Source organism: Camelina sativa, chromosome 4 (assembly GCF_000633955.1).
Source record: "Camelina sativa cultivar DH55 chromosome 4, Cs, whole genome shotgun sequence".
In the NCBI taxonomy this organism is placed as follows: Eukaryota; Viridiplantae; Streptophyta; class Magnoliopsida; order Brassicales; family Brassicaceae; genus Camelina; species Camelina sativa.
The window spans coordinates 20,005,121-20,023,539 of record NC_025688.1 but is presented as its reverse complement, the minus strand read 5'-3'; the positions used below and the strand labels follow the sequence as shown (position 1 = coordinate 20,023,539).

At 35.8% G+C, this 18,419-nt stretch overlaps 3 protein-coding genes across 3 annotated transcripts in view; 2 read left to right on the top strand and 1 right to left on the bottom strand.

Annotated features, from left to right (window-relative positions):
- Positions 10,280-13,451, top strand: LOC104781370 (AP2-like ethylene-responsive transcription factor SMZ). Its single transcript, XM_010506029.2, has 7 exons — positions 10,280-10,874; positions 10,964-10,989; positions 11,426-11,456; positions 11,619-11,706; positions 11,803-11,951; positions 12,760-12,839; positions 13,069-13,451. The coding sequence occupies exons 1-7, from the start codon at positions 10,459-10,461 to the stop codon at positions 13,320-13,322; spliced, it is 1,044 nt and encodes a 347-aa protein (XP_010504331.1). The 5' UTR covers positions 10,280-10,458; the 3' UTR covers positions 13,323-13,451.
- Positions 14,031-16,881, bottom strand: LOC104781369 (pentatricopeptide repeat-containing protein At3g54980, mitochondrial-like). Its single transcript, XM_010506028.1, has one exon. The coding sequence runs from the start codon at positions 16,827-16,829 to the stop codon at positions 14,286-14,288; it is 2,544 nt and encodes an 847-aa protein (XP_010504330.1). The 5' UTR covers positions 16,830-16,881; the 3' UTR covers positions 14,031-14,285.
- The window catches only part of LOC104781368, a 2,369-nt gene continuing 1,086 nt past the window's right edge, over positions 17,137-18,419 (top strand). The window contains exons 1-4 of the mRNA XM_010506027.2: positions 17,137-17,218; positions 17,292-17,802; positions 17,935-18,052; positions 18,240-18,352. Of these exons, the coding sequence (XP_010504329.1) occupies positions 17,137-17,218; positions 17,292-17,802; positions 17,935-18,052; positions 18,240-18,352 (824 nt within the window). The remainder of the gene's footprint in view (positions 17,219-17,291; positions 17,803-17,934; positions 18,053-18,239; positions 18,353-18,419) is intronic.

Genomic DNA, 18,419 nt, shown 5'->3' with positions numbered 1-18,419 from the left:
AAAATAAAAAGTGGGAAGTTTGGTCCAATATTGCCAAAGCATATGAAAAAAGAGAATGTGTTGGAACTGTTTTGTCCGGAATCGCGCCGGGTTATGGTAGAGGATTTGCTGCTACGTACTTTTCTTGCTAGGCTCATAGTTTTTGAGCATGACTGTACTAACCACCATCTATGATATTGAACCTTTTAGAAACCGATTGAACAAGTATGCATTTAATTAATGTCCACTCTCGCAAGTTGGGTCGTTGCAAAGGTCAGAGAAGGCAATCACTCATTCTTAGATTATGATATATATTGGATGGAATGACCTAACCTTGCTAGCTTGTCGTTGAAGTTTGTATGTAAGTATGGTAACTTTAGTGTTAATCAAATTGACTATCTAATATAGAAAACAGAGATGCTAAGAGCATAACCATCGATTCTCTCAAGATGAGCTTTCAAATAATAGTTTAATGTAATAATATTATGTAATTTATATTTAATTTGTTTTTAAAAAATCAACCAATCAGATTTTAACATATAGGGAGAGAAGGGTTTAGGAGTGTCTCTCAAAGGCTGGAGACATTGTATCTCTCCTCAACTTTTTATTATTTTTATTTTTCTTATTCTTTTGACACTCACAAAAAATGACCAATGGTCATGCTCTAAAGTAGCTTATATATAGTTGATTAACCAATAACAAATAAATTAGTTACATACGAATATACGATCTAGAGTGAGAGTTTGATCTAAGGAATACGATCAAAAACGTAACTATATAAATAGATATCAAAGAGATCGATATAATACAAAATTATTATATCAAAATTCTATAAAGATACATTACGAAATACGAACAACTCTGTCGTATGTTTTAAAAAACAAAATCTATACTAGAATTTCTTATATTAATCAAGACGACACTCGTCGACAACTGTATTATCCAATCGGGCATATCATCTCCTTTGAAACTGTCCTGACATGGCGGCATGACTCTAAAGCATAATAATCGACGAAATAAAGACGAAAATAAACTTTCATACCAACATTAAAATTATATGGAAGAGTATATAGAGATGCTCGACAACGAAACATTAGTTTAAATTCTGATCTTGAATTCCTCAATTATTAAAATAAAAATGTTAGAAATCAAATCCAATACCCAGAAATGTTACGAGTAAAAAAAAAACAATACGGAAATGTGTTGCGTCAAAAATATACAGATATTTGTGATACATGTATAATGTAGATGTACATACATGTGTATATGAAATGTGTATTTGTATGTATGTGGATGTATTTTAATCCGATTAATTTATTCAGTTTGTTTCTTGATACTAAATTGCACCAAAATGTAAAAATAGCACCATAATATTTGTTCGGGATATAAACCATAGCATCGCCTAATTTAGTTCTCTTTCTTTATTCACCTAATTTGGCTAATTCTATTCTGCTTTTCTCTTTTCCATTTTTATGTGTCTCGCATAGTCACAAGTCACATACTGTCCCTATACCTAAAGAAGGAAGAGTCAAGAACTGAACAAGACACTAAAAGACTGAACAAGAGTTAAGACTCAGTTAAGACTCAGTTAAGACTCAGTTAAGAGCACATGTTTATTTCGAGAGGGCATTATCGTCACTCCAAGAGAAACAACTCGAGGGCTGAGCTCTTAATTAGCTTCTTTGCCCTTTTCGGAAACGAGGAGGGGAAGTCACCACGTCACCCAAAACTGTTCTGATAATCCGATGACACATCATATGTGCGTCAAACATTAAACCGAAAACGTTAAAACAACAAATTCTTTTCTAAAAAAAAAAAGATTGAGAAGTGAGAACAGCAACAACAACAACGAAATTTAAGAAGAAAAAAAAAATATGAAAAAAGAAACCAAGCAATCATCAAAGAATATGGTTGAATGCTCAATTATTAGATTTTATAACGTGCTTCATGCGTTTCCACTCGTTTCTCTATCGCCCTTTTCAATAGAACTGTTGGACCAACCAGCGAGCGTCATATTTATTAGTCTGAGCAACCCCTTCTCTATCTCTCTCTCACATACTTTGTAAAACACTATTACAATCGATCATGTGTTTACCAGAGATTGTTATGTTAAAGCTTGATAACCAAACAAACTTAAAAGACAGTTAGAACTAGGATATGTTAAATTTGAGATCTCAACATATCTTTATGAGAGAGTTTAGGAAATAAACCTTTCTAGAAAAAAGAATAATAAGATTCTAAAAGCTTATAAATAGAAGCCTTGTGTTCTTGGTTTTCAATAGAAAGAGATTTGTAAGCTTGAGAGAGATAAGAGAATTTATGTGCGAGAGAGAGCTTAGTGTTTTGAGCAAGTTTCACTAAGATAATAAAAGGAGTTCTTTTAAATTTCTGTTTTTCTTAAGTTCTTGATTCTATATTTGGTATCAGAGCTTAAACAATAGAATTAAGGGTTGTGAGATCATGTCAGAAATCGTACCTATGACGACAGCTGTAACCAACGTGAAGGAGGGAGGACTTTCGTCCATTCAATGCCCCGTCCTCACCATGACAAATTACATCGTATGGGTAATGCGAATGGAAGCCATGCTCAAGGTTCACAAGGTCTGGGAAACGATAGAACCTGTATCAACAGATGAAGAGAAGAACGACCTAGCAAGAGTACTCTTGTTTCAATCCATTCCAGAAAACCTAGTTTTGCAGGTCGGTCGCCTTAAGACTGCAAAAGAGATTTGGGCTTCAATCAAAACAAAGTATATGGGAGCTGAGAGAGTCAAAGAGGCAAGACTTCAAACCTTGCTTTCAAGCTTCGAGAGAATGAGGATGAAAGAAACTGATACAATTGATGATTTTTCGGGGAAACTAACAGAGCTTGCGTCTAAGTCATCTGCTTTAGGAGTCTCTGTTGATGATTCAAAGCTGGTTAAGAAGTTTCTTAACAGTCTTCCTCGACGCAAGTACATTCATATCATCGCCTCTCTCGAACAGGTGCTTGACCTCAACAAAACAAGCTTTGAAGACATAGTTGGTAGATTGAAAGCCTATGAAGAGAGGATTAATGAAGAAGAGAATTACTTCAAGGATCAAGGGAAACTCATGTATGCGAATAATGATTCTCAATTAGTACATGAGCCTGCAAGCAATAACAGAGGACGAGGAGGTCGCACTGCTGGTAGAGGAAGAGGACGAGGGCGTGGGAGACAGAATTACCGATGGCCTCAAGATAAGTCAAGAATTGTTTGTTTTAGATGTGATAAGTTGGGGCACATGGCTTATGATTGCCCTAATAGGTTGCTAAAACTGCAAGAAATTCATGAGAATGATGGTGATTCAACACAAGAAGCTGAGGAGCTGATGATGCACGAAGTTGTTATCTCAATGAGGAGAAAGTGAGACCAAAGAAGTACGAGTATCAAACTGATGTTGGCAACATTTGGTACCTCGATAATGGGGCGAGTAATCACATGACTGGCAATAGAATGTTCTTTAACAAGTTGGATGAAACGATAACAGGGAAGGTCCGATTCAGCGAGGACTCAAGAGTTGATATTCTGGGAAAAGGTTCTATATTATTTATCAGTAAGAGTGGCGATCACAAGGTCTTGGCCGATTTTTATTATATACCAAAGCTGAAAAGTAATATCATTAGTCTTGGACAGGCAACTGAGTCTGGATGTGAAGTCCGAATGCGAGACAAGATCTTAACTCTCCATGATAACAAAGGGAAATTACTTGTTAGTGCCACAAGATCGCGAAACCGGCTCTACAAGGTTCTCATGGAGGTTGAGAACATGAAGTGTCTTCATACCTCTGTTTCAACTGATGATGAACTATGACACGAGAGACTAGGACACATCAACCGAGAGACAATGAAGATGATGGTCAAGGAAGAAGTGGTTACAAGTATACCGAAGATAGAAGTTGCAAAGGAGACTTGTGGATCCTGTTTGCGTGCGAAACAACCAAAATCTGGTTTTCCCCAAGCTACATCATTCCGAGCATCACAACCTTTGGAACTTATACATGGGGATCTCTGTCGTCCTATCACACCCTCTACAGCCTCCCAGAAGAAGTATATCTTTGTTCTGATAGACGATCATTCACGGTTTATGTGGTCACTTCTTCTAAGAGAGAAAAGTGAGGCTTTCGATATATTAAAGGTATTCAAAGCAACAATTGAACAAGAGACAGGACTGCTGATCAAAAAATTCCGAACAGACAGGGGAGGAGAATTTACTTCGCTTGAGTTCAAAGATTTTTGTGATAAGAACAAAATTCAGAGACATCTAACAGCTCCATACTCACCTCAACAGAATGGAGTTGTGGAGAGAAGAAATAGAACACTAATGGAGATGACGAGGAGCATTCTTAAGCACATGAGTGTTTTAAATTTCTTTTGGGGAGAAGCAGTGAGGCATGCAACATATTTGATAAATAGGGTTGCAACTAGAGCTTTGAACAAACAAACACCCTATGAGGCGCTAAAGGGAAAGAAACTGAATATCAATCATCTTAAGGTGTTCGGGTGTATTGGTTACACAAGAGTAGAGACGCCGCATCTCAAGAAATTGGATGATAGATCAAAGATGTTAGTGTACCTCGGAACAGAGCCGGGATCAAAGGCATATCGACTTCTTGATCCTACAACAAGAAGAGTAACGGTTAGTAGGGATGTGATCATCGATGAGAATAGGAGCTAGAAGTGGAACAGTATCGAAGGTGATACTAGTGAACCTGGTGGGTTCACACTCACGTTCGGAGAAACAGGGAACAATGGTATTAGGGAACCAGAGATTGTTCAAACCTCAATAACAAATGATGAGAGAGGTAATGAGAACAACGAGGAAGAAGAGAAAGAGATGCCAGAAATCTTTGAGATTTCCGATGATGATGAGACAGAGCATCAATCAGCAGCTCTTAGAAGATCGGCTAGAGAAAGTAAGCTACCAAGTTACTTGGAAGATTATGTTCTCCTTGCGGATTTACAAGGAGAACAACTACTGTTGACTTTAGACGAAGAACCTTGGAGCTATGAAGAGGCTATGGAGCTAACAGTTTGGAGGGACGCTTGTGGAGAAGAATTAATCTCAATCGAGAAGAATAACACATGGTCGTTAGTTGATCTCCCACATGGTTCGAAAGCAATAGGTCTAAAGTGGGTCTTTAAGATTAAACGCAACTCTAATGGCAGTGTGAACAAATACAAATCTAGGTTGGTCGCGAAAGGCTATGTTCAAAGACAAGGGATAGACTATGATGAAGTGTTTTCCCCAGTAGCTCGTATTGAAACCATACGTTTCATAATTGCTTTAGCAGCTTCTAAGGGATGGGAGATACATCATCTTGATATTAAAACAGCGTTTCTTCATGGTGAACTAAGGGAAGACGTCTATGTTAGCCAATCGGAAGGATTTGTTGTAAGTGGAAGTGAAAACAAAGTTGACAAGTTGCATAAAGCTTTGTACGGTTTAAAGCAGGCGCCACGAGCTTGGAACAACAAGTTGAATCAGATCTTGAAGGAATTGGGTTTCGTTAAATGCTCCAAAGAACCCTCTATTTACAGGAAGCGAGAGAAGAAGCAACTACTTGTTGTAGCAGTCTATGTGGATGACCTTCTAGTGACCGGTTCTAGTCTTGATCTAATCTTAGAGTTCAAACGAGGAATGTCAACAAAGTTTGAAATGAGTGATCTCGGTCTACTGTCTTACTATCTAGGAATAGAGGTCGAACAGAGCAGGGAAGGAATCACTCTAAGGCAAGAAAGATATGCACTTAAAATCCTAGAGGAGAATGGTATGAAAGAGTGCAATCTGGTTCACATACCGATGGATCAAGGTCTGAAATTGTGTAAAGCACAAGGTGAGAAATCAGTTGACGAGAAGCAATACAGAAGAAATATTGGTTGTCTGAGATACCTCCTACACACGCGTCCTGATTTGTCTTATAGTGTTGGTGTTCTAAGTAGATACATGCGAGAGCCAAAATAGTCACATGCAGTAGCTCTTAAGCAAGTCTTGAGGTATCTAAAAGGAACGATAACGTTTGGACTAAAATTCATGCGAGGAAATTCTAGTGGTTTGATCGGTTATAGCGATAGCAGCCATAACGTCGATGCTGATGATGGTAAGAGTACTTCAGGGCATGTGTTTTATTTCAATGAGTGTCTCATAACATGGTGCTCTCAGAAGCAAGAGATCACTGCTCTGTCATCTTGCGAAACTGAGTTTATGGCAGCTACGGAGGCTGCGAAACAGGCAATATGGTTGCAAGATCTATTAAGCGAAGTCATCGGAGAAGAGAGTCAAAAGCCAGTATTGCGGATTGATAACAGATCAGCTTTAGCTCTCACAAGGAACCCAATATTTCATGGGAAGAGTAAGCACATTCACAGGAGGTTTCATTTTATACGAAAGTGTGTTGAAAATGAACATATAGATGTGGAGCATGTTCCCGGGAGTTTACAAAAGGCGGATATTCTAACTAAAGGGCTAAGGAGAATCAAATTCAAGGAGATGAGAGATCTCATTGGAGTTCAAGAAGTGAAGGGGAGTGACATCAAGCTTAAAGGAGAGATTATTGAGTTAAGCTTGATAACCAAGCAAACTTAAAAGGCAATTAGAACTAGGATATGTTAAATTTGAGATCTTAACATATCCTTGTGAGAGAGTTTAGGAAATAAAACTTTTCTAGGAAAAGGAATAATAGGATTCTAAAAGCTTATTAATAGAAGTCTTGTGTTCTTGGTTTTCAATAGAGAGAGATTTGTAAGCTTGAGAGAGATAAGAGAATTTCTGTGAGAGAGAGAGCTTAGTGGTTTGAGCAAGTTTTACTAAGATAATAAAAAGAGTTCTTTTAAATTTATGTTTTTCTTAAGTTCTTGATTCTGTAGAGATGTTAATAGTTTCATTACCCTATATATAATTCTACAAAGACTGCAGACATCCTAATTCGTTTTTCAAAAGTCAGAAGCTTAGCTTTAGTATAAGAAGACTTCAACGAAAAATTTAGTCCAAATTCTGTGTCCGATCGAGTTTGTAAGCAATAAACCCCTATAAACTAGAAATGCGTTGTTTAGCTGAAGAAATTATAAACACAAGTGCACAAGCACAAGGTTAACAAAGGGATTAACCCCATCAGTAGTAATATATTCTTGTTAAATTTTCAAAGCAGTTAAAAATCAATGGTTGGTTAACGATGACATAGCTGATACAATCATTAAAAGAAGTTAGAGCAGTCCAATCAAATCTAGGCTTTTGAGTATAAAACTTTGAAGTGTAGATGACTTCAAAATAAATTATAACAGTGAACTATATAAATGATTAATGTCATAACGTTATTGTGCACTGCAAGTTATAAATAATGTAAGAAAAAAAAAGTTAGATTTTTTTTTTACCTATTGGCCAATAAGGAAGATAATCTAGACCACAACATAAACTATACAATAATAATTAAAAAATGATAGATGTGTAATCTAAAGAATAGAGAGAGATATTTTTAGTCTTACCAAATAAGGAAAGGCCAGATTCCTTAAAATCTAAAGTTTTTAGATAAACTGACGGCTGGGATTTGAGAACCAGACTTATCATCAAGTCTATCATATTGTAAAGATTTGGAGTTTGATTAGTGAGAGTGGTTGAATAATATGACAATTGACGTAACGCCACTGTCGTCCTTCTGTCTCCATTAAGGTTTCTCTCTCTCTCTTACTACTCTACTGCTCTCAATACATAAAGAAATAGTAGTTGGCATATTGGACCTTCATTGGTTTGGGCCCTAAACGTGTAAACATCACACACCCTCTCTCTCTTATTCTTTTATTCATTGACCATTACACATCTATCATTTTTTAATTATTATTGTATAGTTTATGTTGTGGTCTAGATTATCTTGCTGTTCCTCCAATTATTTGGAATTGAAGATCCATTCCATTACGAAGAGAGAAACAAAAAAAAAAAAATCGTGAGGAGGATAGTTAAAATATCTTACCGTCCATTTTAAAATACGTTTTCCTGTATAACTTTAATAGGATTTAACCAAAAAAAAAAAAAAAATTACAATAAGAAAGTAGCAACTCTTTATTAAATTTAGTGTTTCTTAAGCCTTTCTGAAAACAGTTATTGTTTATTAATTATTAGTACTGTAGTGGTAAAAATATATATCTCTAATAATAAAACCATTTTAGTAAAATTTGAATCGGAGAGATTAAATTATATGTTCATACAAAGAAATAAGAGAATACATAATGTTTCTAAATACGACATGTTGATATAAACTTATAATGACACGGTAGAGAAGAAGCTCATACACGAAAAGAGATCCACAAACAGTTGGAGAAGATATAATAAGATGAAATGTAAGCGAGTTCTCCTTCTTGTAGATCAACCATATAAGCTAAATCTTCAACTCTCACGAAATCTCAATCAAGATTTAGCTTTTTTTTTCCCCCCAAGGACAACCCTTTTCCATTTAAACGAAAGATTACGAACACTTAGAGAGGCCGACAGACTAAAAAAAAAGAAAGATAAAGGATTGTCCTGATTCGTTAAATGACGACGCACAGAGAAACAAAATTCACATGTGATTTCATTTCACACGTTGAAGATATCTAACTATCTAAGTATACCAAAACAAAATCCCTGACCGTTAGATTGTTTTCACTTTTCATATCTTGGCACGTTTGGAATCACACGAGGGACCTATCACCCTCAATAATTGCTGTCGCTACATATATGCCAAATGATAATTTATTATTAGAAAGAAACTTTTTTTTTCTTCTTGTATCAAAAGATTAGCAAGAAACTAATGTTGATGAATTGTGTTTCATATATTCTTTTGTAATAAAACATTCTTAAACACAAATACTAGTATTTCACTTATAACACCAACATGTTAGAATAAAATTACAATTTCAGATGTAGTTATATAGAAAATGATTTCTTTGATGTTAGTCAATAGTCATATTGTATACCCATCGATCACTCTTCCGCCTCATCATTAGTTTACGTTTTTTTTTTCAAATTCAGGTCCAATCATGTATAGAGATCGTTTAGTTATGGAAGAAAGAAAAATTATGTAATTATCAAAGAACAAGGAAAAAGTTTCCTAATCAAGGATTAATTTTCTTTATTTGTTGATACTAATAGTATGTCCTAAGCACACCAAAAAAAAAAGAAAAAAACACTACACTAAACAAAAAGGTGGAACAACAACCGCATAATTCATCATGATTCCTCAAAACGTTGTCGTCAAAACTCTATTACCGACTACCAAACATATCTATAACAAACATAGTATCATCGATATAATACTTGTTATAGCTGTCCAATTATGTTAGTATTCAATGAAAAATTGTACAATTGTTAAGATTTGTTAATTCTCAATATTGCTACTAGGATGTTGAAAATTTCAGATATTGACTTTTTTTATTTCTGTATAATTGACGGAGCTATCTTATTTTCATTGATATTGTTTGGTTATATTGTCTTTAATAACGTACACTTGTCAATTAATAAGAAAATTATAATCTTATGTATATAGACAATACTACATTCGAGCATGCATTAACAATGTCTTCGGCAATTAAACTATAAATTATAATGGTTGGATATTTTTTTGTTCAGAAGAGCATAGAAACTACTCTTCAACCAATAAGAATAAAATACGTTCTTTAAGGTTTGACTTTTGGTTTAATTATTATTAGAAACAACATTTATAAATGTTTTCTTAAACTCTTGCTGATGTTATCAATTTTCTTGAACTTGTTGATGACTCGATCAAAAGATGTAAAAATTAGATAAAAAAAACGTAATCAAAAGCACTGTATAATCAAGCACCACGAGGTCTTTTACAGTAGTAGAAAGCTAGAAAGATAGTACTGTCTATACGTAATTACGCATCTTGATGTTTTTACTCCTCTCTTTTAACTTTCTCACCTATTTGATGGCATTATTTATTAAAATTATTATGATTATGAAATTAGGTCGAGTTCATTAAAAGGAAGATAAAGATTCAACAGATTATTTTTGCTTTTTTACATCGTAGTAACGCGTTGATCAGTTTACGACGACATCAAAAGTGTTAAGTAAAATTCATCGTACAACCCTCTACGGCTCCCATATTTAATTAACCAAAAGAAAACTAATATGTAGGACAAAATAATATTTATTCGATACATCGGCAAGACAAGTACAATTATATAATTTTAAAAATCTATAGACAATTGATTTTTACAAAAAAAAAAAAAAAAAAAAAAAAAAANAAAAAAAAAAGTTGAAAAAGGCAAATAAAGGGCAAGTGTATCCAATGCAACCTTCACAATGAACACGTCCCACGTTCTTTTTTCTTCCCTCTTTTAGAAGTCTCTCTCTCTCTCTCACACATTTTGCCACTTATCTTCTCTCTCTCTCTCTCTCTGCCTCTCTATCTCTCTTCTCGCCGGAAAAAAAAAAGAAGGACGCTGTTTGTTGCTACTAAGACTCGATCATGTTGGATCTTAACCTTAAAATCTTTTCTTCCTATGACGAGAATCAAGATCGTAAAGTACCATTCATGATCTCAACCACCGGTGAAGAAGAATCTAACTCCTCCTCCTCCAACTCATCCACCACAGATTCTGCAGCCGGAGATGCTTTCATCACTTTTGGAATTCTCAAACGTGACGATGACGTCACTCCCCCTCCTCCTCCTCCTAAAGAAACAGGAGATCTCTTTCCTGTGGCTGATGCTCGTCGGAGTATTGAATTCTCAGTCGAGGACAGTCACTGGTTGAATCTGTCTTCTTTACAAAGGAATACACAAAAAGTGTTGAAGAAGAGCAGAAGAGGACCAAGGTCTCGAAGCTCCCAATATCGTGGCGTCACTTTTTACCGTCGCACCGGTCGTTGGGAATCTCATATTTGGTAAACAATCAAAATTAAATTTTGTTTATTTTCATTATTATTGCTATATTTATCTCTAATTTTGGTTTTGGGATTTGATGAATTTGTAGGGATTGTGGAAAGCAAGTTTATTTGGGTAAGTATAGAGCAGATTTTTTTTATAAAAATTATTGGGTCGTGACTACCTTTTTTTAATTACGTGTGTGTATGTCTATTTATAGTCATAAATAATGAATCTATCATATTTTTGTGATACATTTGATTTGTAGATTTGGTCTGACAAAGTCTGTTAACAAGTACCGCTAAAAAAGTTTTTTTTTTTTCCTTTTTTGTTAACTATCTATTTTTTTCTTCTTTAAGAGATGAATAGCGTTAAATAAAATAAAAAAAAAAGAGATGTATCTTTTTTTATTCTGTAAAAGACAAAACATAATAGACTATTATTACAGCTCATGACATATGTTTGTTTGTTACTTCTCTATCTTTCACGTTTGATTCATTGATTGAACACATTTTGCTGATTAATGATCTAACTTTTGTTTTCCTTTCACTTTTTTTTTTCGTTGTAACAGGCGGATTTGATACTGCCTACGCAGCAGCAAGGTAAAACAAAACTCTATATACAATAGACTTAATTATTTTCGTTACTTTATTCGTCATTTTAATTAGTGTAATTTTGTCAACATATACACATTAGAGTTTGTTGGAGACAATAAAGAAATATGAATTTGACTTATTAATAAGTGAACATATAATATATACCAGGGCGTACGACCGAGCTGCTATCAAATTCCGTGGTCTCGATGCAGACATCAATTTCGTGGTGGATGATTACAGGCATGACATCGATAAGGTTAAACCATAATTAATACGTTATGAAGATAGGTTATTTCTATGTATTTTTATTCGAAATACGTATGGAACTAACTAATCTATAAATGACGTGCAGATGAAGAATTTAAATAAGGTGGAGTTTGTGCAAACACTTAGGCGAGAGAGTGCGAGTTTCGGAAGAGGAAGTTCCAAATACAAAGGCTTGGCTCTTCAGAAATGCACCCAGTTCAAAACTCATGATCAGATTCATCTCTTTCAAAACAGGTACCATTTTACACGTAAAATGTAAAATGATATCGATCCTTAACAAGTTTAAAGTAGTGATAGTTGTCTGAGTACATGAATAAAATATATGGTTGAAATACTCATACTTTCTGATATATATGGCCTAATTCTACTATTTACAATCTACATCATGGAAAATACATTTCACTTCACCTATATACATTATTGAATTTATTATGTTTATTCTATCAATTCATCTAGTGCTTCACCATTCAAAGCCTAACTTTCACTTTTTGGAGAAAAATTAATGTTGTCCTACATAAATTCAAACTTGCTTAGAAAAGTTACAACAAACCTAAGAATATTTATTTATATATACTGAAAGAGAATTTAAAAGAAATAATATTTTTTTATTCAATTCAATCACATATGACCACATTAATATTTGTTTGGTTTAAATATGATTCTTAATTAAAATTACTTAAAATACAATAATTATACAGAAAAAAATAAATAGTCCACATACAATGACTCCAAACTAAAATAAAATAAAAAACCTCGAGAAGGAACACATTTTTTCTACCCAAATTCATTTTTCGAATTCCTTGGTAATTTTCAAAAACTTTTAATTATCCCCCTCAAACTAATACCAAGCCAAAGTTACTTTTGTTTCGATTTTTGTTTAACCTTCTTATGTGCAAACTTGAAAGTTCTTATATAGTCCGTTTTAAGAGTTTGGTTTCTTTTTCACAGATAAACACCATTATTTACCTAAAAAATGAAACAAGAGTTAGTGTAATGTTATGAGTAACTTGGAAATTGTTATACGTGTGTAAACAAATCACAGAGGATGGGATGCAGCAGCAATAAAATACAATGAGTTGGGAAAGGGAGAAGGAGCCATGAAGTTTGGTGCCCATATTAAAGGTAATTGATAAATGTTGGTAACAATGTATATATATATGTTTATTATACGACTGGTTAATAAATTTAAGTGAACATTACCAATATTCACTACCATAAATTTCACATTTATTTTTGATTTGATAAAGCAAAAAAAACCGTAGCTAGCTAGCTAACCTTTTTCATCAAAATTTTAGCATCCTCTCTTTACGCTACTAGTTAGTTATCAAGTTGTTTTTTTTTTCTTTTTTAGGGAATGCTCACAATGATCTTGAACTAAGTCTTGGAATTTCGTCGTCATCTGAAAATATGAAGTTGACAACGGGCGATAACTACAAAGGTATCAATTGGTCCACGATGGGTTTGTTCGGTAAGCAACCATCGATATATTTACCCATGACGACGGCGACCATGAAACCTTTGAAGACAGTTGCAGCATCATCAGGATTCCCTTTTATCAGCATGACCACTTCCTCTTCCTCCATGTCCACTTGTTTTGATCCATAGGATCGATCCATCTACTACACTCTTTTAACTATAATATATATATTTTTCTCTATCTCATTATTGTATATCGACCATAAATTTGATTCTTTCCTTAATGAGTGAGAAATATTGGAAGTGTTTGTTCTCTAACTTCATGTGAAATTATATACCAAACTTGGTTGTTATCATCAAGAAGCATTTGCACATAGACAAAATATGAAAAAGATATTTCTAGTGATGTTGTTTTTCTTGACAAGATGAACTTTATTCAAAAAAATATCGTGACTATTTCGTATTATAATTTAGTTCGCAATACACGTACAATCAAGCTTTTGATATTAATTAAATCTGATACTAAGTCACCAAGCTATAAATTGAAAACCCCAAAACCATCTTTTATGAGCAAAGCTGATCTCAGAAGCAGGCAAGAGACAAACAAATAGAAAGACTATCCGAATCTTGTAACTTAAACGGTTTTAATACTATAACCTCGCAGGCTTAGCATTGTCTATATTCTCACTCATCTCCTCCTATACTTGTGTCAGTTTCAGGTCTATCCTTTCTGGGTTTTGAATCTGGAAGAAGGCTACGCGTTTTCCTGTTCCAGTTCACATCGAGCAGCCTTACTCAGTGCACTGGTTTCATCACTCGCCAACTTATTAGATGCTTCAGAAGACCTTAAAAAAAAACTGCAACCTCGTTTACATGACGAGATAAAGAAGCTCAGTATAAGAAAGAACACAGTGTCACTTCTTCTGGTTTAAAATACGTCAATGTTTTATAAAATTGACTAAAACAGAAGGCTCTTCTTTAGTTTCTTTACATTAAGTGTTTAAAAGTCTCCCTCTTTCATGAATAACATCCATACTAAAACCGTGCAGATTGAAATAGTGCACACCTTAAGTAGTCAGATTTAACGGGTCTCACGGAAAGCCAAAGCTAACTCTAACTCATCGGTCAATAACGTGGCAAGGTTTCGCCAGACTACAAACTTGCTGCACGCGTAGGTTGAAATTTTCCGACTTTCCCACTAACTAGAATATCAAATGTAGCACCATCGGGTAGAATACCCTTGTCAAGCATCTCATCGTGAAGTTTAAAAGCCTCATCGAGATTTCCTTCTCTGTAATGTCCTGCAATCACCGTGTTGTAGATAAGAACATTTGGAGTCACATTATTCTTCTTCATCTCCTCAAACATCTTAACCACTTTCACAAACTGTCCCTTCTTGCTAAGACCGTTTACAATGACTGTGTACATGATTTCATCAGGGACAATACCCACCGCCTGCATTTCTGTGTACAAATCAGAGGCGAGGATCAAATCTCCTTCTTTCAACAATCCATCAATCAGTGTTGTATATGTACCAAGATCACATCGTACACCGTCTTTCAACATTTTCTTGTACAAATCAAGCGCAGCTGCCATGTTCCCCAGGTTACGATATCCAGATATCAAGCTGTTGTAAACAGGTTGGCTTGGTCTCAATCCTTCTTCAATGAGTTCAGAGAACAGAGCAGATGCGCCTTCCATGTTACTCTTTTTGCAGAACCCATCGATAAGAGCACCATAAGCTGTAATATCGAGTTTAACACCTTTGTTCTTCATTTCGTCTCTCATTTCCAATGCTTGATCCATTCTGTTATTTTTGCATAACCCATTCATCAAGATGGTATAAGTAACGACGTCTGGAGAAACACCATTGCCACACATCTCCTTGTAAGCTGCAACCGCAGAATCCATTTCACCCTCTTTGATTAATCCATCTATAATGCTGTTGTAACTCATGCAACTAACACAAAACCGTTTTTCTTTGATCATATTTGCCAACACTTCTCTTGCTTTGGATGTCTGACCAACTTTGCATAAACCATTGATAATTGTTTGGCATACGACCCCGTTGACTTCATTACTGGAAGAAGTCATTTGATTGATGACTTCCAAAGCGTTCTCTTTATCATGATTCTTGAAACATCCATCAATCAGAATGGAATACGTGTAGTTATTCGGCTTTAGACCCTTTTCCAGCATATTCGAAAAAACAGTACGAGCCAAGTCCATGTCTTTTTTTCTGCAATGGGCAAGCATCACGTTATTGTAAGAAACTACATCTGGTTCAAGACCTCTAGTTTCCATCTTCCTCAATAACTCTGTGGCTTTGTCTATCTTACCTTGCTTGCATAACCAAGATAATATACTGTTACATATGAACACATTTGCAAGACCGGTTTCAAAAGACTCGTCAAAGAGTTTCAGTGCCTCTTCCTCTTTCTGGCCTTTCAAACACCCTTTAATTATTGCGTGGACATGAAAGACAGAAAGAGTAAGACCTAAACCTTCCATTTTCTTGTAAAACTCAAACGCCTTATCTATTTCTCCGTTCTTACTACACCACTCTATCAGAACCGAAAACGTAACGATGTTTGGAGAGGGGCCTTCCTTTTCCATCTGATGAAACAATTCCAAAGCACTACCCAAGTCATTGATCTTGCAGTACCCCGTGATCAGACTCGTTGCAGCAACTACATTCATCGGTATCCCATCACTCACCATCTCATCCTTAATTCTAACTGCCTCCTTCATGTTACCTTGCTTCACGGAAGCCACAATCACAGAAGTATACGTTTGCTGCGAGGGGACACACAACTTTTTCTCCTTCATCTCTCTCAATAAACTCTTAGCCCTAGCCAAATTGAGCGTCTTGCAACAAGCCTGAACAGCAAGACTATACAGTAAATCATCCGGTTCTGCTCCTCTCTCGATAGCTCTACTAAAAGCCTCCAAAGCTTCCTCAGGCTTCTCTTCTCTCAAACTAGCTCGCATTAACAACTGCGTCGTGCAATTATCACCATCAACACCAATGGCAGCCATTCTACTATATAGCTCCTTAGCTTCAGCTATCGAATTCCTTTGAACTAAAGCACTCAAGGTCCTATTCACATATGGAACAAATGGAATCACACCTAGTTCTAACATCTGACTGAGTATATCCACCGCATCATCCGTTTGCCTCTTCTTGGAATAAGCATTCAACAAGTAATTAAAAGCTCGTGAATTCACTTCAAAGCCAAATAATTTCGCGGAATCCACCAAACTACTGAACGAAACACTTGGCATTGGGGTTGGATTGCTCGTGGAAACGTACCGTATGAGAAAATCGCTTGCGCGTCCGCAGGTATCAGGAGAACTAACAAGAATATGAATGAGTAGCCAGAAGAGGTCACCCTCTTCAAAGCTTCCACGCCATGGTCTAGCCCAATTGTAGAACTGAAGAGCAGATTCTGGGTTGTTCCTGCGATTGAGAAGAACTCCGATTACAGATGCATCGTCCTTCAGATCAGGCTTAGCAGGAAAAAGACTCGCTTCGGAGGTAACTAGAGTGGATCCGTAAACTAGTCTCTGCTCTTCTTGACTTGGATTCTCAGATTCTTTGGGAAACTGAGACAGTGAACAAAAGGGTTTACTGTTTCTCAAGCAACGAAGACGAAGCCGTGAAGAGATTTTTCTAAAAACCAATAAAGATCTCATCTTTTTTTTTTTGGGTTCTCTAAACTAGGATCGTCAGCAGAGAAAAGAGAAGACTTTGAGAATCAGAGAGATCGGAAAAAAAAAAAAGCTTAAACCCTAATTCATATACTAAACGGCGTCGTTTTAGAAGTTTTTCCCCATTTTTTAAATGGATTTAATTTTCTTGTGCCCCTATCCCATTTTTATTTTTATTATTGAGGGGTTTTTGAGAAATTTGTTTTAATGTGAAGGAGGTATGAGATTGTTGTCCTTTTAAAAACCTTCTCTTTCCCCAGAGCACAAGGAAGGGGAGAGAAGCAAAGCAAAGATGTCGAATTGCAGATTTCTCTACCATAACGGTGTCGTTTTGGAGGCTCCCCCCGTCACTACCTTCCTTGAATCGCACACGGGTACGCAATCAAGACTGTGAAAGTTTGAATTTTTGTTTTTGATTAGTTAAGGTTTACTGAGAAATATCTACAGGTGCGTATACAACGACGAGAACGATTAACAATGGAACTAGTTTCTTGTTCTGGGAGAGACATATGAAGAGACTCTCTAACTCAATTCGTATCCTTTTGAATTCAAAGCCCGATCTTTTGTTCAGTTCTTCTGGGTCCTCCTCCTCATCACCGCGGTTTTGGATGAATCATCATCATCATCAACCAGTTCCCTATTCGAGTATTTACGATCTAGTCAATGGTTCGATGAGCGAGGCCCTGAAGTCTGTTGTGATCAAGGAAAGTGGAAGAAGTAGTTATGGAGAAGAATTAGCGGTTACTGTTCTTGTCACTGGTAATGTGGAGAAATTGAATAGGTTAGAAGATGATGATGGGAACAATTGTGATGATGAGGAGAGAAAGGTTCTTGATTCACTCCATGTTTCGTTGCATATTGGTGCATACTCTTCAGGTGTTGGAGAAAACGCGGCGAGTTTGGCTTTGGTTGGTCGTGGTCGAGATGTTGCTGCTGCTAAATACTCAGACTGGGTTAGGTATTGTGTGCTTGTTGCTCATTTTAACACGATTCTTGATAGCTCAGGGTTTTTTTTTTTAAGCTTGTGTTGGATTACTCCGAATTTTGTTGTTGTTTCTTCTTTCGTATATGTGATTTGTGATTTAGGCAGGCTGAGGAAGCCTCTGGAGAAGTTTAGACCTCTTTCGACTACTGAACTTCTTTTGTCAAACGATGGTGATCATTTGCTTGAGGGCTGCGTCACCAACTTCTTCGTTGTTTGCCGCAGGGTACTAACAAATTTTGTTCCCCTTGATATTTTTGTTCAAGCACCAATGTGATTATATGATGTTTATTTGTCTCTGTTTAAATGAGTATCACAATTGTGAAAACAAGAACCTTCTACGTGCATTTTAGAAGTTTGATTTTTTTTTTTTGTTTGCCCACTGCATGATTTACCGTTGGATCTCATTCTAGGTGAAGAAGTCATCTGAGAATCTCTACGGCGGGAGTTTGAGCGAGTTTGAAGTGCAGACCGCACCTATAACTGATGGTGTGCTTCCAGGAGTTATAAGAGACCTTGTCATCGAGTAAGAAATTTTCTAAAGAGTGTGTTGATTAGAGTAGTCTCTGTTTATGGCCTGACCAATGCTTTTT

What these genes read in the sequence shown, in the direction of transcription:
- LOC104781370 (XM_010506029.2), top strand. Translation starts at nt 10,459, where the DNA reads ATGTTGGATCTTAACCTTAAAATCTTTTCTTCCTATGACGAGAATCAA. An exon ending in CGTTGGGAATCTCATATTTG is followed by an intron (nt 10,875 to 10,963) that starts GTAAACAATCAA and finishes ATGAATTTGTAG; the next exon opens with GGATTGTGGAAAGCAAGTTT. An exon ending in ACAGGCATGACATCGATAAG is followed by an intron (nt 11,707 to 11,802) that starts GTTAAACCATAA and finishes AATGACGTGCAG; the next exon opens with ATGAAGAATTTAAATAAGGT.
- LOC104781369 (XM_010506028.1), bottom strand. Translation starts at nt 16,829, where the DNA reads ATGAGATCTTTATTGGTTTTTAGAAAAATCTCTTCACGGCTTCGTCTT.